Here is a 27,231-nt window from a genome sequence, read left to right as displayed (position 1 = left end):
CAAGTTGGGCTGAAGGGTCTGTTTTGGTGTTGTATTACTCCATGACAATACAAAGTTGGGACTTTATAAGGCGTTGGTCAAGCCACATTTGGAATAATGTGAGCAGCAAGGATATGCTGGCATTGGAGAGGGGTTGGAGGAGGCTTATAAGAATGAACCCAGGAATGAAAGGATTAACTTATGAGGAGCATTTGATGACTCTAGGCCTGTACTTGCTGGGGTTTGGATGAATGAGGAGGATCTCACTGAAACCTACCAACTATTGAAAGGCCTAAATAGAGTGGACATGGAGAGGGTGGTTCAAATAGTGGCTAAGTCTAGGGCCAGAGAGCACAACAAAATAGAAGGCAGTCCCTTTAGAACAGAGATGAGGAATTTCTTTAGCCAGAAAATGGTGATTCTGTGAATTCATTGCCACCAACAGCTGTGGAGGCCACTTCACTGGGAATACTTAAAGTGGAGGCTGATAGGTTCTTGATCAAAGGGGTCAAAAATTACAAGATAATGGGATTGAGGGGGGTAAAAATCAGCCATGATTGATTGGTGGAGAGACTCGATGGGTCAAATAGCCTAATTCTTCCCCATGCTGTATTATCTCATATAGCCAGTTACTGGGAAATTCATAATTCTAGACAGAACTAGAAAGAAATTTCTTTTAAAAAGAAAAATGAAATGAATTTTCCAAATATAAATTTGCAGATATAATGAAACAAAGTGGCAAAACAAGAGGAGCAGAGGGATCTGGGGGTACATGTCCACAGATTCCTGAAAGTTGCCTCACAGGTGGATAGGGTGGTTAAGAAAGCTTATGGGGTGTTAGCTTTCATAAGTCGAGGGATAGAGTTTAAGAGTCACGATGTAATGATGCAGCTCTATAAAGCTCTGGTTAGGCCACACTTGGAGTACTGTGTTCAGTTCTGGTCGCCTCACTATAGGAAGGATGTGGAAGCATTGGAAAGGGTACAGAGGAGATTTACCAGGATGCTGCCTGGTTTAGATTATGGATTATGATCAGAGATTAAGGGAGCTAGGGCTTTACTCTTTGGAGAGAAGGAGGATGAGAGGAGACATGATAGAGGTGTACAAGGTAATAAGAGGAATAGATAGAGTGGATAGCCAGCGCCTCTTCCCCAGGGCACCACTGCTCAATACAAGAGGACATGGCTTTAAGGTAAGGGGTGGGAAGTTCAAGGGGGATATTAGAGGAAGGTTTTTTTACTCAGAGGGTGGTTGGTGCGTGGAATGCATTGCCTGAGTCAGTGGTGGAGGCAGATACACTAGTGAAGTTTAAGAGACTACTAGACAGGTATATGGAGGAATTTAAGGTGGGGGCTTATATGGGAGGTAGAGTCTGAGGGTCGGCACAACATTGCGGGCCGAAGGGCCTGTACTGTGCTGTACTATTCTATGTTCTATTAAAATACCTTGTGGCCCATCTGGATTGCCATATTCTTCCCAATTTTTACGAGATTCTTCATCTGTTAAGCTGAAAGAAAATTAGATTAATACTAAACAATAAAATCATTAACACTCCTAAGATAAAAGAAAAGCAGTTATAAGTTTGGCTATAATTAATATGATTGCAATGAAATTCAGGTTTTAACCTTTGACATGATGATCAGACTTCACTGTTAACTCAGCATAGCAGGTAACTTCTGTACAGACCAATCACATTAACAGAAGATAGATCTAGCTAAAATATCTTTTTTTTAAATGACCGAATAACTACAATATACGTATTGAAACTATACAGTCATGAATAATGAAGCTCAAAATGAAGTTTATCAAAAAACCTCTTCATAAGCAAGAGCTTCAATATCTCAATTACTTAAAAGAATATCTAATTTAATATTAAACTTAGAATCTTTGCTAAAAGCATTTTTGACAATGCATAATGAATAAACTATTAAGATCCAAATCACAAACTTTCAGAAAACAGGTTTTTGGAAAGCAAATTCTGAAACACTATTAAAAATTCTATGACTTATTCTTTGGTTACATTATAATAATGCTTCCACAAGAGTTGAACCAGCTAATAATGTCACAGGTAACAGCAGTACTATACACAATTATATAAAATAGTACTACATAATAGTCAACAAAATACTATAACCGTTGACCAGCAAATTCAATATTTAGGATTGCCCAACAGTCAAAACATAACTGCAGTTCTATTCAGCAAGAAAAGGGCAAAGTACATAGAACCAATCAATAATTCAAGTGGAGTGCTTTTAATACTGATTTACCAATTCCAAGAGCAATCCCAAATTCTAGACGGAATCAGAGTTAAATAATTCTGCAATTGATCAACAATGACCAAAAAAAATCCTCCAAACATTGTCCTACATGGTTTTTTTGGCCTGACCTACAAGTGATTTACAAAGGCTTTTCATAAGGATAATAGGAATCGACAGTTAAGTACAGTCTGTCTGGCATCGTAAACTGAATTCAAAAGCATAACAACAGGTCTGGGTAATAGCCACAATATGAGCATTTCATTCCCTGCTTTTGTAATTGAAGACACACTACTTACGCAGCATACGCTTTCGCAATCCTCATGAATAGGACTTCATCGCCTCCTTTATCTGGGTGATGTTTAAGTGACAACTGACGGTACTGTTTTTTGATTTCTGCCACAGAGGCTCCCTAAGTTACAAAAAGGGCCATTATTTATTTATTGAAATATCCAGTTATCTAACACGTTCTTAACCAAATAATTATGAACTTCTGGATATATAATTCAGAACTGTGAGTTGTGCATTTCAGATCTAAGGAAATCATTGTTTTTCATCAAGAGTTTTGATTCAAGCTTCAAAGATGTTGAATTTATGCACATGCTTTTTGTACATCTACAATGTATCACTATTTTTATATTAGAGCATGCACCTCCCTGTGGCCAAAACTGTGTAAAAGTCCACTCTGCTATGAGCAGTTAAAATAATCTGGTCACGTAAACTTTCAAATTCCACAGTACCAGTTGCTGAAGATAAAAGCTGTCATAAAAATGAGAAAGTCTGCAGATGCTGGAAATCTGAAGCCTGACCTGCTGAGTTCCTCCAGCATTTTGTGTGTGTTACTGTATGTCATTGCTGGTTGTCATGGAACAACCATTGTTCTATTTGAATATTTCAGAGTTAGAGTACAGTTTTTAAATGTAACTTTAATTTTCAAGGTGATCTATCACATTTTAGAAATTGTTATGCTTCATGAAAGTATGGTTTTGGAAGTTATATTGATATTATGCAGGCAAAGATGAAAGCCAATTTGTGCACGACAAAATCTGGTAAAACACTAGAGGTAACTGACAAACTGATCAATTCTTTTGCTTTCTTCTATGAAGATAGACGCAAAGTAACTTAATTCCTCTGTCCGTTCTTTGTTTCTGTTTAGTACCCCACTTAAACATCTCATTCCCTCACACTCCAGCTACTGCCACATTCCAACCCTCAATCCCAGCTCCTACTACCATCAGAATACAATAAGTTCTGTCTGATTGGGAGAACACATTGAAAGGTAACTTGCTGGGTAGATAATGTCAGCATTTTTATAGAAATAATGAATAAATTACGAAGTATTCACTCATGGCAGAAAAAAAAACTCAAGAGAAAACAAAATTTATCTGAACTAGAGAAATAAAGAGACTTAAATCAGAAAAGGCTCAGAAAGTTGTTGGAAAAAAACAGGAAGCCTGAGAACTTGCAGCATTTTGGAACTCAAAGGAGGACCAATATATTGATAAATATGGTACATTAGAATATGAGAGTGGACTGCTGGGAAACAAAAATATCGTAAAAGTGGGGGGGGGGGGGGAGAAGACCAGTGAGCACAAATGTGGGGTTATGACAAGACAGGGGCTAGAGAATTTATAATGGGGAATGGCAGAGCAATTAAGTTACTTTGCAGCTGTACCCACAGCAGATGCCTTAAACTTAATGAGCATATTAGAGAATCAAGAGTAAAATGAGAATGGAATGAAAGAGGGACTTGATGGGCCGGACGGCCTGGTTCTGCTACTGTGCCTTACGGAGAACGACTAAGAGAAGAAACTATTATTGAATAAATTAGAACGAGGAAAGTCAGTGAGCTTTAAAATGGAAAAATCCTATGGATTCTCATATCTCAGAGACCTAAACAGATAGTATATGCTCTAGCTGCCATTAATCAGAGTTCTGGAAATATTCCTGAGATTGTGGGACACAAATTATATGTTGTTATTGAAGAAAGGAATTGAGGAAAAACAACCACTGAGCTATTAGGCTATCAGTGGTAGAGAAAGTTAGGAATCTATAAAGATGTAATAGTACCCTTCAAAGAATTATAGGAATGTGCAAGGTCAAAATAAATTTTTAAAACCATATGTGACTAATCTATTGGAGTTCTTGATTATCTGACTTGTTGAACAAATAAAGAACAAATGGATGTGGTACACTTGGATTTTGGAAAGGTTTTTTACTAATGTCCCACACAGGAGGTTGGCCAATATGATAGGAGAACATGCCATTGGCATTTATATACTAACATGGATAGAAAATTGGTTATCAGACAAAAAAAAACTATGAACGGAATTTTAAAAAGATCCTTCTCATGCTATCTGGCTGTGACTTGTGGGGTAAGATGGGGATCAGCGCTTATGCCCCAGCTATTTACAGTTTATGCCAAAGATTTGGCTGAGTAGACAGGTTTCCTAGTATTGGGCAGATTGTGAGCAAACAGCAGGATGCAAAGAGACTCCAAAGGGCTGGATGGATGGATATAAGCTGAGTAAGTGGGTGAGATCTGCATAGATGCAATATACAGTGGGGAAAAATAATGAGGTTATCCATTTTAGAGCATTTTAACACAAATTCTGCTTTTCTGAACATGGCAAGTGATTGAATACTGATGTTCAGAGATTTGTGTATGTATCCAAGTCTCTGAAGGCCTACATGCAAATGTAGCAAACAATTACAAATACAAATAACGCTACCCTTAATAACCAGACGGTTTGATTACATAATTAAGACCTCTGATTGCAACTGCACAAAGCCTTGCTGACAGTACAAATGGAATATTATGTACACCTTTCGTATTAATGCCAAATAACAAATGCATTTGACAAAGGTAGATTCATTACATTGGTGACCATATAAAGGGTTGAACACCGAGACTGTATTCTCCAGAGTTTAACAGAATGTAAGATTTCTCTGAATCCTACAAAATTGTTCAAGAGCATGACACGTTAGATGAAAGCAGGATGAAGAGTCCAGGGCTTAGAGTCAGTTTGACAATAAAAGTGTAAGCCGGGGTGGCAAATCTATGGCATGTATGCCCAAGATGCTACACTCAAAATTTTGTTAGCATGCAGTGAAGCACTTTGATTCTTTAAACCCCACAAATAAAACACTTTTTTTAAAATTGTCTTTTTGAAAAGATTGATAATGATAATTGAGGTTTTCTAAAATGCTTTACCAATTTCAATTTGTCTGTTACAATTCTATTAATAATAAACCAATGAATATATGTAAATTAGTAACAGGGCTCAAACTTTTTCCTTTCAACACTGAGGTGAGGAAATATTTCATTGCTCTGCTCCAGAGGCTCAGTCATTGAATTCATTCAAAACAGATTGATAGATTTCTGGACATTAAGTGAATCGTCAATGAGAGTGCTGAGAAACAGCACCAATATTTCTCAGCCATAATCTTTACAAGTGGTGGAATGGGCTCCAGGGGCTGGATTTCCTGCTCCTGCTAATGTTTCATACTACCAATTAAAACCCAACGTTAAATCCAAAATAAGTATTTTAGAGACAGTTTCTAGTTCACTGAGAGAATTTTAATTTAGTGCTGGTATGCTCAGCACTAAAAGATAGAATGCTTGATCCTAAACTAAATTTGGTCAGTCTTCCCAACGTGCTCAATGGTGTGCCATGTAAATTAATATACCAAGTGTTGAAATGATACTAATTAAAACCGACCCCACCTTCTCACATTAAGCTACAGCCCTTTAGACTACCTGCCAATTTGAAAACTTATTTTCAAGGATGTATACTTTCATGCATTTTCATTCAGCAAATGATTAGATGTACAAATTAGAGTAGTTGATACTAATTGTAGATCTAAATATAAAGGACTTGAAGCATTTATCTCAACATGAAAAAGCAAAACTCAGTGGAACCTGCAACCATGATTTGCTCAACTTTAACCTCAGATGACCTTTTGAAAAAAAAATCTTTGATTTTTTTTGTAATCTTTGTCCTCACATTTGTTAATGAACAAATATTACCCCATTTTGAAAGATAACTTCAGATTGGTACCATTATCAAAAGGAAAGCGTATACAATTCCCACTAAAAAACACAGGCGGTGATAAATGGGGTTTTATGCAATTCCATTAAGGCATCTTGGCATGGTCTACCAGTCTAAGGAGCCTGAGATGGAGTACTCATTATGTAGAAAGAGAATCTTGAATCACAGCTGCTCTCACAATCCTCAATAAATAATAGATTGATCACAGAATGGAGCAAGAATACAGACTGGAATTGAGGGGGACAGCAAGTTCAAGTAAAACCCTCAGTAGTATAAAAATATAACTGTTGCTGGACTGAAATCATGGTAGTTATGGTTACTTACAGGATCTACCCCAAGCACTTCATAAGGGTTGTATTCTTTTTCTCTGTTCTCTATTATAGAGACTTTGTATAAAAGACAGCAAAGTAATATCCATCCAGAAACCAGTCCTATTTTTCTGTTAAAGAGAAAATAAAGTTATGGTATTTGCAGACATTAATTTAAAATATTTTAAAAAGCCATTAATAAAACTCTTGATTTAAACACAGATGACTTTGCTAGCATTCACATTTCAACTCTTACTGCCAATTAGATATTGCTGGGCTCTTCACTTCAACCATCGTTGCAGCTTGATTCTACTTGTTACTGCAGGGGGTTATCTTATGAGCCCTACAGCACACAAGCAGGCTCTTTGGTCACCATGTCTATGCCATCCATCAAGTATCCATCAATACTAGTCCCATCTTCCAGTATTTGGGTTATATGGGAGGCAGGGTTTGAGGGTTGGCACAACATTGTAGACCGAAGGGCCTGTACTGTGCTCTACTGTTCTATGTTCTATTTGGTCATTAGCCTTCTATTCAATTACGATGTTTCTTAAATATTGTAAGGATCTCTTCCTGCACCATCTCCTCAGGCAGTGTGTCCCAGTTAGAGCAAGTAGATTGTAACTATAATGTCTAAAGGTAGAAAGGTGAAATATACAATTTAGAGGGGGTTTGAAAGGTTGATACTGTGAGGATATTTCCTTGGGAATTCCAGCAATAGGGACTACATCTTACTTAAGAGTGAGAAGAGGAGCAATCCCTCCAGAAGTCCATGAATATCTGTCAATGCAGATGAAATCACTGAATATAGTCAAAACATAACAGATAAACTTCACACTAGAGAAATCAAGGATTTATATGAATTAGGCAAGAAAATGAAGTCAAGCCCATCAGTTGTATCAGCCATGATCGAATTAAATAGCAATTGGATCTAATACTTACCCTTTTTTTTTTAAAAAGAAGTTTTTATGAACCATAAGATTGTAAAGAACACTTAATATCCTCTCAAACAAGCAGCTGAGATTTATTACCATCTCATTTAACAGGCTTAGTGGGCAAGATTTCTTCCATTTTCACTATAATGCTCATATATTTCCAAAACTATTTCATCACACAAAAGTTAAATTCTCCAATAGTTTCAAATAAATAGTTTTAAATTAACAGTACCTATTAGTCCAGTTTCTCTTCTGACAAAACAAAGGCACTTAGAAATTAATGCACATCAGTGATTTTTCCAGATTTTATATCTTGGAACCAATGTAGCACAAGATGTATTTAGGTAAGATCACAAAAAACAGGATACTGGGTACAGTACATCACAGTTACTCTCAACCACAGGCACAGCCTTTCATTCACTCTTATGTATGCCTATTGTAGCAACTATGCCCCACTTGACTCCCGTTTGTCTAGAGTAATCTGGCGTTGACCCCGCCAACTCTGTAATTGCGTTGGTGAGATACTGTGTGATTGCACCCAGGTACAAGCCAACGACATAAAATATCAGACGGTACAAAATAGACAAGTAAATGATTCCACTTTATAATTATTTTTCAGTGATGGTTTAGTAGAAACAAATAAAATAAGGGTGCCAAATCAATAAATTTTATCAGTTCTGCGCACAAATAATTCATTGGAGCTCACGAAATTCGGTATCCATTCCTCCCTTCAATCTCCTCCAAACTCTGTTGACCCTCGGCTGGGATTGCTCCCGGTGATCTACCAGAGCGCTCGACTCACGTCCGACCTCTTCTCTTCTCCTCCACCAAAAGCCCGCACTTCTCCCCCGGTTCCCACACATACAGATAGAATAACATGACTTCCATTGGCTAGCAAATGAATACAAGTCCCGCTATCACTAATTTTAACCCAAACATGCCGCTACAGAGAACCCCTTACTCAGCAGTTAACAGTACAGAGAAGTCATTTTGTCAGCCTTAACAATTAACATTATAACGAGTATTACTGAGAACCCTACATTCTCCCCCCACCGAATTTAGTCATGCCCTCATGACGTTCAAATAATTTGCCATTCCTTCCTGCAGAAGACAAAGCCCAATCCAAGTGCAGTAAGCAGTGACGTAGCTCCCTAAAACAGTGGAGACCACACCCTGTTCCATGCTACATAGGCCAACCTCTCTCGGGGGGTTCCTACTTCTCTGAGACCTGCGTACCCCCCCCCCAACTCTTCCACCTCAGACACTACAGGGTACCCTTTGGAGCGACGTGGTGAACCCTCCCGCGAGCGGTCACTCAAACCCCTCTGCACCCCAGAACCATCTGGCTCTTGTTCAGGCCCCACATTCTCTCCTTCAGTGCCCTGCGGTCTCACCGACTGCCCATCACTAACCACACCCCCCCCTTACCCCGTCTAACCCAGTGGGGGAAGGGCCAGGAGTCTCTTCCTCCATCACGGGGGTATCAGCGAATGGCAATGGGTACCAATCGTCCAAATCATCATCCTCCGAATCAGTATCCCCCACAGTGGCTGGGCTCAGGCCTGTCTCTTCCGGGGTGGGCTTTTCTGTCGCTCCAATCTTGCACTAGTTGCAGCCGCCGCGTCAGGCTCCTGCTCTACCTGCACATCTTGCCCCAGGGGCAACAGGTGATTCCGATGGAGAATCTTGACAGGCCCCTTTCCATCCTCAGGCCGCATCCGGAAGACCAGTAAGTTTGGCATCTGACTCTCCACCACATAGGGCACGGCTGCCCAGCGATCAGCCAACTTGTGCTTTCCAGGTAATCACATTCCTTAAGAGGACTTGGTCTCCCGGTAGGAGTTGAGAGAACTTTACTTTCTGGTTATACCTCCTATTTCCCCAATTCTGCCTGGTGGCTGCCTCCCCAACCAATTCATAAGAACCTTTTCAGCTTTCTCCTCATATCAGACACATATTGAAATGGGTTTTGCCTTCTCCATCTGTGTCACCTCGCTGAGCAGTGGCCACTTCCCCAGGGCTTAACTCTGGCAGCTGCGTGGTCTTCAGAGCAGTCAGGTCACAGTAAACTATGGGTAGGGCGTCATTGGATGCCCCCAGTGAGTCCACTGCGTGATCTGGCCTCTCCTGCACAGTGATAGCAAACTAACACAACCTTCACCCCGGATGCAGGAACACTCTCCCATTCCTCGTCCCTCTCCAGTTCCTCATGCCTTCGTTGGGACAGAGCATCGACATTGACATTCCGGCTCCCCGGCCAGTACTTTAGGCTGAAATCATATACAGGTGCCCCCCCGCTTTTTCCAACATTCACTTTATGAAACCTCAGTTACGAAAGACCTACATTAGTTCCCTGTTTTCGCTAACAGAAGGTGTTTTCACTGTTACGAAAAAAGGCAGCGGGTGAAAAAAGCAGCGGCAATAAAAGGCAGCGCACAAAAAAAAAAATCAGCGTGTGCCCCGAGCAGCCGCTTTCCCCCGGATTCGGAACTGCATTCTCACCAGCATTGCTCAAACACGTGCCTGTGAGCAGAAATCTGCAAGATGAGTTCTAAGGTATCGGAAAAGCTTGAAAGAGCTCACAAGGGTGTTACACTTAGCGTAAAACTAGACATAATTAAGCGTTTCGATTGTGGCGAACGAAGCAAGGACAAAGTGAGTTTGCCTTGTGGAAGTTGACGAAGATGATGTTGAAGAGGTTTTGGCATCTCATGACCAAGAACTGATAGACGAAGGGCTGACGCAATTGGAAGAGGAAAGGATTACAAATGAAACCGAATGCAGTAGCGAACGGACCAAAAGTGAAGTCGTCCAGGAACTGAACGTGAAGCAACTGCGTGAGATTTTCGCTGCAATGATAAAGTACGACTTTAATTTTGAAAGGGTACGTTGGTTTAGGGCATATTTGCAGGATGGTTTGAGTGCTTACAAAGAACTGTATCATCTAAAAATGCGCGAGGCTAAGCAGTCAAGCAAGCCTTCCACATCAGCCACAGCAGACGACAATCCACGATCTTTGACATCGAGGCAGGTAGAAATAGAAGATGACCTGCCTGCCCTGATGAAAACAGACGATGAGATGACGCCCAGTGTCCCACCACCCCAACCCCCGCGCCGCGGACAGGTACCGATTCACAAAGAATGCAGCGGTGGCCAGGACGCACCCAGCACATCTTTAAGAAAAAAGCCGAAATAAACAAGCTAATTAATTACGTGCTGGGCAGCACTTAATTAATTAGCTTGTTTGTTTTGGCTTTTTTCTTAAAGATGTGCTGGGTGTGTTCCGGCCACCGCTGTACCCCTGCATTCTTCAGGGATCGGTATCGGTTCGCTGCCCGGAGGGTGGGGACCACTGCACCACCCCAACCTCTGACGACTCAGCCTAACACACCATCAGCGTGCTCGATGTCTTTTCGATTCCCGTAAGTGATACTACACTGTACAAACATTATTTCTACTTTATATAGGCTGTGTATTTTTACATGTTATTTGGTATGATTTGGCAGCTTCATAGCTTAAAGGTTACTGGAGAGCACTTGCGCCGTGTTTTTGCTGACGGCGCTTGCGTGAGATTTTCGCTACGGAGATCAGTGCGGCAATGATTGTGGAAAAGTATTTCTACTTTATATAGGCTGTGTATTCATCATATCATTCCTGCTTTTACTATATGTGACTGTTATTTTAGGTTTTATGCATTATTTGGCATGATTTGGTAGGTTATTTTTGGGTCTGCAAACGCTCACAAATTTTTCCCATATAAATTAATGGTAACTGCTTCTTCGCTTTACGACATTCCAGCTTACGAACAGTTTCATAGGAACGCTCTACCTTCGGATGGCAGGGGAAACCTGTACGGACAAGATTGCCAGCCACTGATGGCCTGTGGCATCCAGTTTCACCGAGGTCAGGATGTAGGTGAGCGGGCTGTTGTCTGTCCTCACCTCAAACTTGGCCCCGTAGAGATAGTCACTCAGCTTATCTACCACCGTCCATTTCAACGCCAGGAACTCTAACTTGTGAGTGGGATAGTTTCTCTCCGGGGGCAACAAACTCCGGCTGACAAACGCTACAGGCCTCAGCCCAGAGCCCTGATCCTGATACAGGACGGCCTCTAATCTCTCATGACTGGCATTGGTGTGTAGCACATAGGGCAATCGGGGGTCCGCAAAAGCCAGCACTGGAGCCTGAGTCAGCATCTCTTTCAGCCACTGAAAAGTCTCCTCACATTTGTCATCCCACCTCTGTCTGAAGGGCTCTGATGGGTTCAGATATTCTCCAACCTCCCGTCCTCTCCTCCCTTTCCCTTGCTGTCCCAGGGGAGGGTAGCCACACAGAAGCTGGTTCAAGGGGTGACTCACCTTGGCATAGCCTTTCACAAATCTTCGGTAGTATCCACAGAACCCCAAGAACAAGCGCAGAGCACTCACAGTCTGGGGCCTCGGCCAAGTGGTCACTGCTTCTATCTTAGCCGGGTCAGTCACTGCTCCTTTCCACGAGATTATGTGTCCAACATAGCTAACAGATGTCTGGCAGAACTGACATTTGTTCAAGGAAAGTTTTAATCCTTCATCCTTCAGTCAGTTCAGCACCTCACTTCGTGTTCTTCCACGGTGGATCTAAATATTATCAAGTCATCCACATATACCAGCACTTCGAGCAAGTTTATATCCCCCCACTGTCTTCTCCATGACCCTCTGAAAGGTGGCAGGGGCTCCCAATATGCCCTGGGGCATCCTTTCGAACTGGAAAAATCCCAGAGGGCATATGAATACTGCTTTCTCTTTATCGGCCTCACTCATTGGGATCTGGTAATATCCACTCCTCAGGTCCCATACGTGGAACCATTTCACCTTACTTAGACAGGCCAGTGCGCCTTCGCCCCTTGGGACTGTATACTGGTCAGGGACGGTACACCTGTTCAGTGTCCTGTAATCCACACACAAATGAATCTTCCCATTTTCTTTCAGGACCACTACTATTGGGGACGCATAAGGGCTTCAGGACTCCACAAGGATCCCGGTTTCTTTCAACTTTCACAAATGCTGCCGCACATCATCCATGCCAGTCGCCGCGACCTCTCTCGAAATGGGGTGTCCTCAATCACCCGAATGGTGTTGCGCGTGCTCCTGGAACAATCCACATCAACTCATCAAAGGAGAAAACATCTTTCAGCGTCAACATCTTCTCCACAGCCTCTGCTTCCAACGCTCTGGCACAGGTGAGGCCCCAAAGTTAAAAGCCTCAGCGGTCAACTTATCCCTGTTTTCCAATAGCTCTCCCCCAGCGAGCCTCACTAGGGCACGATGCATCACTGTCACCGGGAACAAATGCGCCAAGGGCATCCCTCGCTTAAAGGTGACCTCCCTTTCCGTAGTGTTCCTGATGATCACCACCATCCTGAGTGCCTGTATCACCAAGGGCTTCTGCAACTCGGGTCTCACCAGCACCCCAGCCAGAAATCTCAACTCCCCCTCGAAATCTTCCGGAGTGTCCACTAAAAGGGCTTCACCCTCAGGCACCCCGGGGAATCTGGGGGGTCCCCATCACTCTCACTACTTCCCCGGGTTGTACCACCCTGGGCTTCAACTGGGCACACCACACTGTTCCTCTTTTAAATTCCGGGTCCAACCCAGTGCGGCCACATACTTCCTTAAAAGCAGCCTGAAACACTGGGTATCCAAAAAGTCCTCACCTGCCTGCTCTTTGCAGGCCCCTAGGAGCCTCCGTACAATAGGGGTGTTGGTCCCCAACGGAATGGAACACACGCCCAGTCTCAACAGGGTCCGGGCAAACCAGCACCAAGGCCTCATTAGCTGCAGACACGCCCACCTCAGCCTTCATGAACTCCAGCTTCACTGACAAATAACCGTCGTACGGGTAATCATCAGAGCTGATACCCCAAATTTCCAGCACACTGAAGGGTGTCAAGGGTAAATGCTTCAAATACTGATCGTAGAACGAATGGTACAGTAACGTGATCTGCGACCCAGTGTCGAGTATGGCTTTTGCATCTATTCCCTCTATCTGAATCAACATGCTGGATCACTGTCCCACCAATCCTTCTGGGATAGGGGCTTTGCCTCCCGGGGGTCTTATGGCACATTGCTGGGAACGTGTTTTCCCAGGACTCCAGGCTGTTCCCTCACTGGGTCTCCTCCAGGTTTCCTGACACACCACCCCCCCCCGCCCCCCTCCAGATGGGATACCTGTGGACTCGCGCTCCAAGGGGCCCCCTGCTGTTCACATCCCCGCCTGAAGTGCCCCTCTTCCCCACAGTTATAACACTCGCCTCGTCTCGCAAGAGCCTGGCCTCCCACGAGCCGTTGTGCAGTCTGTCTCTTCAGGGAAAGGCCCTCTCTGTTAGTCCCTTCAAGTGGTGGAACCCCTCCTGCCGCGACTCCCTTTACTATTTCCTGAGTGGAGCTGGCCCTGGTCACTTCACCACAAGGGGCTACTACTGAGGACTGCACTGTACTCACGGAGCCCTCTTCCAACTCCCATGCGTCCTCTTCCTCCCTCACCTCTCTGAGCAACCGAATGAAGGACGTGGGGGGGGGGGCGCATTCTACAGGACTGCCGGAGACCCATAGCAATTATGTCATTCCTCCGTGTGACCCTGGCTGCCTGGGTCTATCCGTATCCGATCCGCCTCAGTCCCCAAAATGACCCCCCAGCGCCTCAAACAATTTAGCCGTTGCTCTATCCGGAAAAGATACTCAGAAAACTTTTCCCCTTTCTCCTGACGCAGGTTCTGAAGCCCCCCCTAAAAGCTCCACAGTGCTCCCCGTCAGACCAAAAGACTCCTCTAATGCTTTTAGATACTCAGAGAGGCATAAGGCTGATTAACTTTCACACCTCTTATTACCTCAGCCACCACCCCCCTCAAACATTCAACCAATTGCTGTCTCTTTTCTTCCTCAGAACACTGCCACTCACCTAGCAGCTGAGACACCTGCTCTATCCATGTCTCATAATCATCTTCCCCTTCGGGGGTGGGAGTCCTCCCTGAGAAAACTCTCAACTTCTGACGAGGACCCGCCACCTTGTTCACCAGGGAGTTAATATTTGAGGCCAACTCAGAGCCCTCAGCCTTCCATGGGAGATGGGGACCAAGTAAATATTCCAAATCTGACCACTTCCTTCCTTCATCCCTCAGAAACGATAGGACCCAGTCTCTAAAATCTCCACACCCAACGTCAGGCAACTCCTCTGGCGTCCCATCAGACCTTTCCTCCGTGACAATGTGCACGCCTCACCAGGGTCACCGACAGACGCTGGCAGTCTTGCTGCCGTGACAACAGCACTAGTCTGAACTAAAACAAAGCCGGCCTCCGCCATTTTACCGAACTTTCTGGCTACGATTTCAACTTTACCTACAGCTTTTACCGTACTCAACCATCGAATTAACACTTCCTCCGAGGTACGCATATCCACCCTACTTAAAATGCAGGGATGATTAACCTGTACTTCCTCGATCTCACACCAGCATTCAATCTTATCTGGGTCCATCTCCACTAATTTAACCCAGGAAAATTACACAGTATCCCTCAAAATTCAAATCCGGGACGAGCAACCCACAATGTAGCGACTATGCCCCACTTGACACCCATTCGTCTAGAGTAATCTGGCATTGACCCCGCCAACTCTGTAATTGCATTGGTGTGGATACTGTGTGATTGCACCCAGGTTCAAGCCAACAACATAAAATATCAGACGGTACACAATAGGCAAGTAAATGATTACACTTTATAATTATTTCTCGGTGATGGGTTAGTAGAAACAAATAAAATAAGGGCGCCAAATCAATAAATTTTAATCGGTTCTGTGTACAAATAATTCATTGGAGCTCATGAAATTCAGTATCCGTTCCTCCCCTCGATCTCCTCCGAACTCCGTCAACTCTCAGCTGGGATCTCTCCCAGTGATCTACCAGAGCCTTCGACTCACGTCCGACCTCTTCTCTTCTCCTCCACCAAAAGCCCGCACTTGTCCCCCAGTTCCCGCACATACAGATAGAATAACATGACTTCCATTGGCTAGCAAATGAATACAAGTCCCGTTATCACTAATTTTAACCCAAACATGCCGCTACAGAGAACCCCTTACTTAACAGTACAGAGAAGCTATTTTGTCAATCTTAACAATTAACATTATAATGAGTATTACTGAGAACCCTACACTATGAAATGGATCTTTTGATGAATGGGCTAGAATGAAAAATAAATTGGTGTAGGAAGACAGCAAGAAAAAGTTGCTTTAAACTGAAGCCTAACCCTGGGAAATTTCTTTCCCAGAATGAAAGCTGGAAAAGGAACACATCTAGAGAGAGCAAAAGAAGCTGATATTGCAGAGAATTCTAGAATTGGATCACGTCCATGCAGTCAGAATTGAGTGTCCCAAAGGTATATCGTCGGGAGGAGAGAGAGCAGCGCACCGGTGAAAAATGATATCGTATCCGTTAAATAGGGGCCGTGGACAATTCTGATTTGATGGAGAGGGACGTGAAAGTACAGAGGAACATCTGCAGAAATCTCTGAAACGCTCGTTCGCTGCTGTCATTACTGCGTGGTCGGGAATCTTTCAGAGGGAAGGCCTCAAAATCCCCAGCTTTGCCTGCTGTTGGCAACTGAGATTGAGGTGAAATCATTCGGACAGAGATGGCGCTCAGTACTTGGTGTCGGAGAGCTGATCAGAGCTCAAAGTTTTCGGATGACTCAGAGTCAGACTGTGGTTGGCATGGCAGGGAGAGTTTTTCTTCCTTCTCCCGTCTGCGTGAGATGTGGGACATTTGAGAGACTCTGAACTTTTACTGTGCTCATGGACTTCTTCATCAAGTTATGGTATTGTTGCAATGTTGTAACTATATGTTATAATTATGTGGTTTTGTCAGTTTTTTAGTCTTGGTCTGTCCTGTGTTTTGTGACATCACACCGGAGGAAATATTGTACCATTTCTTAATGCAGGCATTACTAAATGACAATAAAAGAGGACTGCGTGTCTTCATAATCTAACCTAAAATAAGGACCACCACAAACTAGCAGAAAAGGAATCTTAAGAGAAGGTCCAGCTGTAGTGAACCAGTGACACAAGGAATATTAAAGAATTTATTGATCAACTAATCAATGCACTCTTATTGAATGAGCATAATTCCGTAAAGCAGGACCTTAATAATAATTTACAACTTATCTGACTAAAATGCAAATTAGCATTGGGACAAACTAAGTCAAAACATGACTAACAACAGGAATTCTGCAGATGCTGGAAATTCAAGCAACACACATCAAAGTTGCTGGTGAACGCAGCAGGCCAGGCAGCATCTCTAGGAAGAGGTACGGTCGACGTTTCAGGCCGAGACCTGAAACGAAGGGTCTCTGCCTGAAACATCGACCGTACCTCTTCCTAGAGATGCTGCCTGGCCTGCTGCGTTCACCAGCAACTTTGATGTGTGTTGCTCAAAACATGACTGATAAGTACTGTGGGAAGGACGATTCTCTCTCAATAGACACTGCACCAATAACCACTATCAGGAGAAGTTGCTGTGTTCTGGGTTCATGCAATGCCTGGTTTGGACCGAAGCCATCCCGGGAAGGAAAATTAGAAGCAAAAGAATGAACAATAAGGGGAATGGAAAAGAAAATGAGAGGAGAATTATTGTTGACATATCAAAGCCCAGTTGAGCACTGCCAACTTAAAGACTTTTATCCGTGTTTTCAAAATACTCGTGTTTCACCCTCCCCATCATATAAATTTTTTTCTATCCTACTACCATCCACAATATCTATAATCAAATTTCAAACTCTTCAATAGTAATACTTGGGTGTAATTTAATCCCTGCACCATCAGTGCCATTAGATTACCAATGCCCAAAGTTCCAGAATTCTCTCCCTGAAATTAACTTCATTCTCTCATTTTGAGTGTTACTCACAAAACGACTGCTTGATCGGATTTCAATTATTACCCTCAAGTTTCCTTGTATGTGTTTGCATCAATCTTTTGTTTGATGACTTTCATGAAATCCATTTGGATATCTTTGCTACAACAGGAGAGTTACATAAGTGGTTACTGGTGGCACAGCAACAATCAGTATTCAAGAGGGAATAAGCTGGAAACAATTTGAAATCAGAGATGAGGTTAAGATCACTACTGAACAAAACTGAAACTAAGCATTGTAGCTTATATCATGCTCACTTGGACAAGAGAAGCTGGTGTAGTTATATTATTTGCAAAAATAATGGGAAAAATTTTGTTATTATTGAAATGGAACTGAGTGGATAAACTAACAGGATAGAGCAGAAACCAGTAACTGGTGGAAGAGGAAAGGAGAAAGATTTGTTAACAAAACTACAAGATAAGCAGCAGGCAAAGTAATCACTGGAAATTTTGAATGGCCCCAAATTAAACAGGGTAGATATTGAATGGAGAAAATGGAATAGAATGCTTTCATTGTGTACAGGACAACTTTTTCATTCAATAAATCAGAATCAAAGGTTACCATATAAAAGAAAGTATTTGGACCATCAAATCCATGCTAACTCAATGCTTGGGTAAACACACCGGCATTTCTTTTCGTATGCCATCCAAATACTTAACCAGATTGCTTTTGAACACCATGATTAAATTAGAATTTTCTAAGAACAAATTCTTAAGAAATATTACAAAACTAAAGATAAACTGGGTGAAAACTTGAAAAGAACAGAAACATTATGGGCATCTTTTTAAAGGGCAATATGGTTCAAATTCAGTTGATTCCATTAAGATTAAAGCCTTATGGCTAGTTACGGACACAGCATGATTCAGTAACAAAAAGAGAAACAAGTTTAAAAAGTTAAAATTGCTTGAATATAAAAAACAAAGGAATTAGATGTTTACAAGGGCAGAAGAAAAAATAAAATCACCATAATACACAGATAAAAGGAAAGACAGGAAATGCAGCAATGAGAAACCAGCTAAATTCACAAATAACAAAGATGGCAGAAGCATCAACTATTTTGCCCCAGTTCTTACCAAGAGGATAAGATCATTTAAATACTTAACCTCAACATTAAGCACCAATGTTGGTGATGCTAGGATAGAAGACAGCACCGATGTTTGTTTACTTATCCTGCCAGCAAACCTGGAGAATTTTATGGAATGTTGGTGATATTTCTCCAGTTGTTTGAACTGTCTACTGGGCATATAGAAAATGGATCATTGCTTGGCAGATAAAATTTAAGGGCTTGAACTTCCCTCAGAAGCAGAAAGCTACAAACTAATAGCAATGATAAATTTTAACATAACATCTGCCTTTGGTGATAGTTGGCTCCCCTAGTTAGGGAAGTGGTCCATGTTTTATAGAACATTGCAATGAATCGTTAGTGAGAGATAAAGTCTAGTTGTTAAGTTATTATTTTTATTTTATTTATTTATTTTAAACAGACGTTGAGTACAAGCTTCTTCTCCTCATGTGCACCACTGAACATACTGATTATCTCCACTTGATGAGAAGGACGTTGACACAATTGTGACCATTTTAAATAAAGAGACCTCTGACTGCAGATTTGTATCCCTGTTATGTGCTTCAATGCAGGTCATAACAATCATCTCCCTCCAAGTCAAGGGCAAAACAGCTGATACACAAATTGTACTATAGATTTATTCCTGAAATGCTGAGGATCTTCTTTATACAACTCCAAGGGAAACGTTAAGAGCAGCACCATTGACTATGTGGCCTTTTTCAACCTCACAAAAATTGATTGTCAGTCAGAATAATACATCTTGATTGGCAGCAAACAGAAAATAGTCTATTGTATATCTGTTCCATAATAACACGTTAACAATCTAATCTCAGTGAATGCTGTTGTCAAAGCTGCAGAATTTCTCTATTACCTATTAAATTGTTCACACCTCCAAAAAAAAATAGGTTCAGTAATAATGACAGAACTACTGAAATGTTGTGAAGTGCATCAGATTTAGATTAATTAGTGAAATAAATCCAGACCAACCTGGACTCTAAACTCACAGCCATAGGCTTAACTCCCTGATATCCTCTAAATGGGCCCAGATCTCTATCAAACCTCACTGACGAGTGCAAGGTGGTTACTCACTCCGAGCATCAAGTGATTTTGAATAGGTAATAAATTTTGGCTTTGATGAAGCCTTCATGAAATGAATGAAAGAATCTAGCCAAATATTCAAGTAATCAATATTAGCTATGCCAACCATCATTAGCCAATAAATTAGTAAGGGCACAAGAAACCTTTCACTTTTCACATATTGTAAAAGCAGTTTTCATGATGAAACATAGTGTTTGTAGATAGCACTAAATGAAACATCGAATACATTATACCAATCCCCATCCATTTTGCACTCTGTAGCTGCAACAACACTTGATTAGGAAAATTAGATCCTCCAAAGTGTGTTGTGCAAATATTGCAGAATGTTCAAAAATGCAGCTAATCTCAAATCGTAAGCTTTCATCACTGGCTTGTGAACTTGTTGCTTCCTTGAACTTTAATATTTACCACTTCCCTTACACCCTTCTTTCCACATTTCTTCCAGAAATCCACATAATCGTAAATTTAAAAAAAAGACAGGTTTGCTTTGACTACCTCGCATTTAGACTGCTATTCTGGAACATCACAATTGTTGCAGGATCCAAATATTCCAATGTCCTTATACAGCCACACAAATGATAATTAAAAGTTTTAATGCATCTGATCTTCCTAAATTCAATCTGGAGCTACAGAATTTTACATGGCAAAATTCTTTAACTGCAGTTTTGTTTACTGTACTTATGAAATGCTTATAATTTAAATACTATCTTTAAGATGTGTGCAGAGACCATGCACGTACCAAATACTGGTTGATATATGTATGTGAATCAAACAGGTAGCCTCACTGCAGGGGTTCAAATTGATTTTGTTTGGTTGTCAGTGTGCACAATGCATTTTTATAGTTAAATTGTGACCATTTTATTGTATGGTCAAGTTTCTTTTTTTTAAAAGAAATTAACTTATTTTCTGAGCAAAGTGATGCTGTGCAGTTGTCCTTTGGTTGAAACAAAAAAAATTCACCCCACTGCTCCAAATTATTATTTGACTAATTGTTGTCACTGGACAACTGAGTCAAAGAAAGGCTAAGTAATTAATATAAGCAACCACTGATTTTATTTCTATGAAGAATTGAAAAGAGATACTCACTTCAATGTGGGTATTGAACTGTGACTTGATTTTCCTGACCGTAACTGGTACCATAAGCATCTTCTATGTACTTTTCCTAATGTTTTTATCCTGCGTTCCTCTGTTTAAATGCAAAGATGAAAGATTTGATTAAACATACACAAAAGAAATAGTTCTCTCTCTTCAGATCCCAATTCTTCAAATAGTGTAGCAAATATACAGAGTCCCAAACTCTTAAGTCCGTTTTTGAATATTTAATCTGGAAAATATATAAACGTTCCTCTTTGCCTCTCAGGTTTTCTTGATTTTAAATAAGAATAATTCATCCCATCTGCACTGTTCACTTATTTTAAATACTGGACTAGAAATGTTTATATCCTCCATGTTCAAAATATCCAAGATCCACAGCGAGAGGGTAAATCAAATCAATATTTATCTGCCCAACCATGGGTATTAAGGCTTCAAAATCAATTTTTACTCTTAATTCCTATACAGTTGCAAGAAAATGCTAGTAAAGCCTTTAATTATTCAAAATATGGTCACAATAATAGACAAACACAATCTGCCTGAACTAATAATACACAAACAATTGTGCTTTTCGTAGAAACACAGAAAATCTACAGCACAATACAGGCCCTTCAGCCCACAAAGCTGCACCAAACATGTCCTTACCTTAGAAATCATCCATATTTTACTCATATCCCTTTACTTTTCTGAGTTCCATGTACCTGTCCAGGAGTCTCTTAAAAGACCCTATCTTATCCACCTCCACCACCATCAACATTGCCGGCAGCCCATTCCATGCACTCACCACCCTCTGCGTAAAAAACTTACCGCTGACATCTCCTCTGTAACTACTTCCAAGCACCTTAAAACTGTGCCCTCTTGTGCTAGTCATTTTAACCCTGGGGAAAAGCCTCTGATTATCCACACAATCAATGCCTATCTTATACATCTCTATCAGGTCACCTCTCATCCGCTGTCGCTCTGAGGAAAAAAGGCCGAGTTCGTTCAACCTATTTTCATAAGACATGCTCCCCAATCCAGGCCACATCCTTGTAAATCTCCTCTGCACCCTTTCTATGCTTTCCACGTCCTTCCTGTAGTGAGGGGACCAAACTGAGCACAGTACTCCAAGAGGGGTTTGACCAGGGTCCTATATAGCTGCAGGATTACCTCTCGGCTCTTAAACTCAATCCCACGATTGATGTGTGCCTTCTTAACCACAGAGTCAACCTGCGCAGCTGCTTTGAGTGTCCTATGGACTCGGACCCCAAGATCCCTCTGATCCTCCACACTGCCAAGAGCCTTACCAGTAATACTATATTCTGCCAGCATATTTGACCTACCAAAATGAACCACCTCACATTTATCTGGGTTGAACTCCATCTGCCACTTCTCAGCCCAGTTTTGCATCCTATCAATGTCCTGTTGTAACCTCTGACAGCCCTCCACACTATCCACAACACCCCCAACCTTTCTGACACATGTTTATTGAACACATCGCTTAATCATTCACAGTCCAGGCTGGAAAAAGTACATGAACGCTTGTATTTAAAAAACTGGTAGAACCTCTTTCAGCAGCAATAACTTCCACTAATCATTTCCTGTAGCTGCTGATCAGATTTACACAAATTGAGGAGGAAATTTAGACCACTCCTCCATATAAAACTGTTTCACTTCATCAATATTTCTGGGATACCTCGCATGAACAGCTTTATTCAGGTCATGCCACAGCATCTCAATTGGGTTAAGGTCTGAACTCTGACTCAGCCATTACAAAATATAAATTTTCTTCCTTTCAAACCATTCTGTTATTGATTCACTCTTGTATTTCGTATCACTGTCTTGATGCCTCACACAACTTCTACTGAGCTTCAGGTGACGGACCTCTACCCTAACATTCTTCTGTAAAATGTCCTGATACAATTTTGAATTCTTTGTTCCCTCATCCATTGCAAGCTGTCCAGGCCCTGAGGCAGCAAAAGCAGCCCCGAACCATAATACTCCTTCCACTGTGCTTCACAGCGGGAACGAGGTTTTGGTGTTGGTCTGTAGTGACCTTTTTCCTCCAAACATAGCAGTGTGCATTTCTGCCAAAAAGTTCAACTTTTATTTAATTTATCCACAGAACACTCTCACAAAGGCGTTGTGGAACATCTGGGTGGTCTTTTGCAAACTAGAGACGTGCAGCATTGGTTTTTTTGTGGTGAGCAGTGGTTTCCTCTGTGGCATCCGTCAATGAATGCAATTCTTATTCAGTGTTTTGTTCTTATAGTGGACACATGAACAGACAACTTTAGCAAGTTCTTAGAGATTTCTGCAGGTCTTTTGCTATTACCCTTGGGTTCCTTTTCACCTCCTTCAGCACTGCACGCTGTGATCTTGGTGTGATTTTCACAGGACGCCCGCTCTTATAGGGAGAGTAGAAATAGTACGTAATTTCCTCTATTTGCAGACAATTTCTCTTACTAAGGGCAGATAAGCACTCAGGTCTTTAGAGATGCTATAGGCCAGGGCACCACTACAATCCACACCTCCAGTCGGACCTCACTGATTGGAACACCTGACTCCAAATGGCTTTTTGTAGAAGGCATCACCCTAGAGGTTCACATACTTTTTTGAACCTAGACTACAATTAAATACAATTACTCAGATTTGACAAGTACAATTGTTTGTATGTTATTAATTTAGGCAAATTGTGTTTGTCTATTTATTGTGGCAGATGGAGATCAGACATTTTGAGAATGCAGAAAACCAGATGAATGCAAAGGGTTCACAAACAACTTCTTGCAGCTGTACACTGGAATGCCTAAGGAAGGCTTATTGCGAATCATGTGTAAAGTTGTATCTCGTGGCTCACTGTGTTTCTGGAATAGCTATGAAACTCATACTAGATATTAATGCTTCTATTTTAAAATAAAAACTTCTATTTTTGTTGCATTTCTCATAATCTCAGATATCCAGATCCTTACAATGTTGACCACTTTTCAAAAGTACAGAGCTGGCTGTAAAAAGTTCTCAAATAAGACGAGCCATACATTTTTTAAACAAGGGATGTGGGATGAGGAATAAATATTGCCAAGGAAACTTGCAATACTTATTCACAAACGGTATTAGCTTTTTTAATTGCACAGTTAAGTTTGTAGATGAAATCCTGTTCCCACGTGGCCCTCATACTGCAGCCAAACAGATTATGTGTTCACATCTCTGGAACAAAGCTTCAGGCCACAACTATCTGCAGAGGAGGCACTGATACCACTGCATCATTGCTGATACAAATGAAAGGTAAACTTTGAAGAGTACATACAGGTTGTTGTTTTCATTACACACTTGTATTCCAAAATCTGCAAGTGGAAAACTATGCAACAAACCAATAGTTAAGGAAGTTTGAAACATCACGGGACCTGCTAAAGGAAAGTCTTGTAACGTAACTTTCATAGTCATAAACTGGAATGGTAATGTTTTGCTTCTTTAAGCAAATCATTAAAGTTTCCTCTGAATTAGTTTTAGTTGTTATCCCTACAGTGTCACAAATAGGTAAAATAGCAAACTTCAAATGGCTATTCTTGAAAATATCTGGTTCATTCAATTTTGCAACCTTATCGATAATGTGATCAGCAACATGAAACATTTATGATGACTTTAGAAAAATTAATTTAACATTTTTCCATACACATAAATTCCAGCATTTCAAAGTGTTTCTTTTTCATATCAGGACTAATTATGTAGTCAAAGCCAAAAGTGATCTGTATGCTAACTTTCAATCACGTGTTAAAACAACCCAGTTTTTTTCCCCAACAATTTAATAAAAGAATGAGATGTGACTACAACAATTGTTCATCCCAGTTTGGCAAAAGAATAAATCAAGGAAGGTAGTGCACCCGTGGCTGACAAGAGAAATTAGGGATAGTATCAATTCCAAAGAAGAAGCATACAAATTAGCCAGAGAAAGTGGCTCACCTGAGGACTGGGAGAAATTCAGAGTTCAGCAGAGGAGGACAAAGGGCTTAATTAGGAAGGGGAAAAAAGATTATGAGAGAAAACTGGCAGGAAACATAAAAACTGACTGTAAAAGCTTTTATAGATATGTAAAAAGGAAAAGACTGGTAAAGACAAATGTAGGTCCCCTGCAAACAGAAACAGGTGAATTGATTATGGGGAGCAAGGACATGGCAGACCAATTGAATAATAACTTTGGTTCTGTCTTCACTAAGGAGGACATAAATAATCTTCCAGAAATAGTAAGGGACAGAGGGTCCAGTGAGATGGAGGAACTGAGTGAAATACATGTTAGTAGGGAAGTGGTGTTAGGTAAATTGAAGGGATTGAAGGCAGATAAATCCCCAGGGCCAGATGGTCTGCATCCTAGAGTGCTTAAGGAAGTAGCCCAAGAAATAGTGGATGCATTAGTGATAATTTTTCAAAACTCGTTAGATTCTGGACTAGTTCCTGAGGATTGGAGGGTGGCTAATGTAACCCCACTTTTTAAAAAAGGAGGGAGAGAGAAACCGGGGAACTATAGACCGGTTAGCCTAAGGTCGGTGGTGGGGAAACTGCTGGAGTCAGTTATCAAGGATGTGATAACAGCACATTTGGAAAGCGGTGAAATGATCGGACAAAGTCAGCATGGATTTGTGAAAGGAAAATCATGTCTGACGAATCTCATAGAATTTTTTGAGGATGTAACTAGTAGAGTGGATAGGGGAGAACCAGTGGATGTGGTATATTTGGATTTTCAAAAGGCTTTTGACAAGGTCCCACACAAGAGATTAGTGTGCAAACTTAAAGCACACGGTATTGGGGGTAAGGTATTGGTGTGGGTGGAGAATTGGTTAGCAGACAGGAAGCAAAGATTGGGAATAAACGGGACCTTTTCAGAATGGCAGGCAGTGACTAGTGGGGTACTGCAAGGCTCAGTGCTGGGACCCCAGTTGTTTACAATATATATTAATGACTTGGATGAGGGAATTAAATGCAGCATCTCCAAGTTTGCGGATGACACGAAGCTGGGTGGCAGTGTTAGCAGTGAGGAGGATGCAGGGTGACTTGGATAGGTTGGGTGAGTGGACAAATTCATGGCAGATGCAATTTAATGTGGATAAATGTGAAGTTATCCACTTTGGTGGCAAAAATAGGAAAACAGATTATTATCTGAATGGTGGCCGATTAGGAAACGGGGAGGTGCAACGAGACCTGGGTGTCATTATACACCAGTCACTGAAAGTGGGCATGCAGGTATAGCAGGCGGTGAAAAAGGCGAATGGTATGCTGGCATTTATAGCGAGAGGATTCGAGTACAGGAGCAGGGAGGTACTACTGCAGTTGTACAAGGCCTTGGTGAGACCACACCTGGAGTATTGTGTGCAGTTTTGGTCCCCTAATCTGAGGAAAGACATCTTTGCCATACAGGGAGTACAAAGAAGGTTCACCAGATTGATTCCTGGGATGGCAGGACTTTCATATAAAGATGAATTGGGCTTGTACTTGTTGGAATTTAGAAGATTGAGGGGGGATCTGATTGAAACGTATAAGATCCTAAAGGGATTGGACAGGCTAGATGCAGGAAGATTGTTCCCGATGTTGGGGAAGTCCAGAACGAGGGGTCACAGTTTGAGGATAGAGGAGAAGCCTTTTAGGACCGAGATTAGGAAAAACTTCTTCACACAGAGAGTGGTGAATCTGTGGAATTCTCTGCCACAGGAAACTGTTGAGGCCAGTTCATTGGCTGTGTTTAAGAGGGAGTTAGATATGGCCCTTGTGGCTACAGGGGTCAGGGGGTATGGAGGGAAGGCTGGGGCGGGGTTCTGAGTTGGATGATCAGCCATGATCATAATAAATGGCGGTGCAGGCTCGAAGGGCCGAATGGCCTACTCCTGCACCTATCTTCTATGTTTCTATGACTATTAACTATTTTTATATTTTCTCAGAGTAAGCTACTTAGTGAGGAGAATAATTAGAAAATAAAATAATTCATCATGACTCAACTGCAAATATTTTTCTTGAGTGAGAATACATAATCACTATATTATTACTGCAAATATATCTAGTTTCAAATTGAAGCACATCAGAAAGGTAAGCAGAGGTTCCCAACCTTTATTATGCCATGGACCCCAACCATTAACCAAGGACCCAAGATTGGGAACCCCTTTTGGATAGTATAACTCTCCTTCGGATGAATACATTATCTTGGACTGTAGCTGCTCCAAAATTCAGCATAGCATGATCTTATCAATGGGAAAACGTAATTGGTGAAATGCCACTAGCATCTATATCCTAGGAATGAAAACTTGAAAAAAGACTTGCGCCTTTGTACACATTTTTCACTGAAAATTAATCTTCGAAGTCTATTATATGTTGGCTTCATAGAAAAGATTTCATAGCTTGTATAAGCAAAACAGAAAATCTTTCATTATTCTCTTGATACAGGATCCTGCCATTGTGGGCGTAAAACTGCTACATATAATTCTGAAGCACATCTATGAACTGACTAGATGGTGTATACCCCAGGGTTCAGAGAAGTGGCTGAAGAGATTGTGGAGGAA

At 41.5% G+C, this 27,231-nt stretch overlaps 1 protein-coding gene across 1 annotated transcript in view; it reads right to left on the bottom strand.

Moving 5' to 3' along the window:
• The window catches only part of sec63 (SEC63 homolog, protein translocation regulator), a 117,825-nt gene that overhangs the window by 53,991 nt on the left and 36,603 nt on the right, over positions 1-27,231 (bottom strand). Inside the window, exons 2-5 of the mRNA XM_063040807.1 lie at positions 20,708-20,807; positions 6,611-6,725; positions 2,534-2,646; positions 1,425-1,486 (exon numbers count right to left, since the gene is read on the bottom strand). Of these exons, the coding sequence (XP_062896877.1) occupies positions 1,425-1,486; positions 2,534-2,646; positions 6,611-6,725; positions 20,708-20,807 (390 nt within the window). The remainder of the gene's footprint in view (positions 1-1,424; positions 1,487-2,533; positions 2,647-6,610; positions 6,726-20,707; positions 20,808-27,231) is intronic.

The sequence above is a fragment of the Mobula hypostoma genome, chromosome 2 (genome assembly GCF_963921235.1).
Source record: "Mobula hypostoma chromosome 2, sMobHyp1.1, whole genome shotgun sequence".
NCBI lineage: Eukaryota > Metazoa > Chordata > Chondrichthyes > Myliobatiformes > Myliobatidae > Mobula > Mobula hypostoma.
The sequence above is the reverse complement of the archived record's forward strand: the minus strand, read 5'-3'. Positions and strand labels throughout refer to the sequence as shown.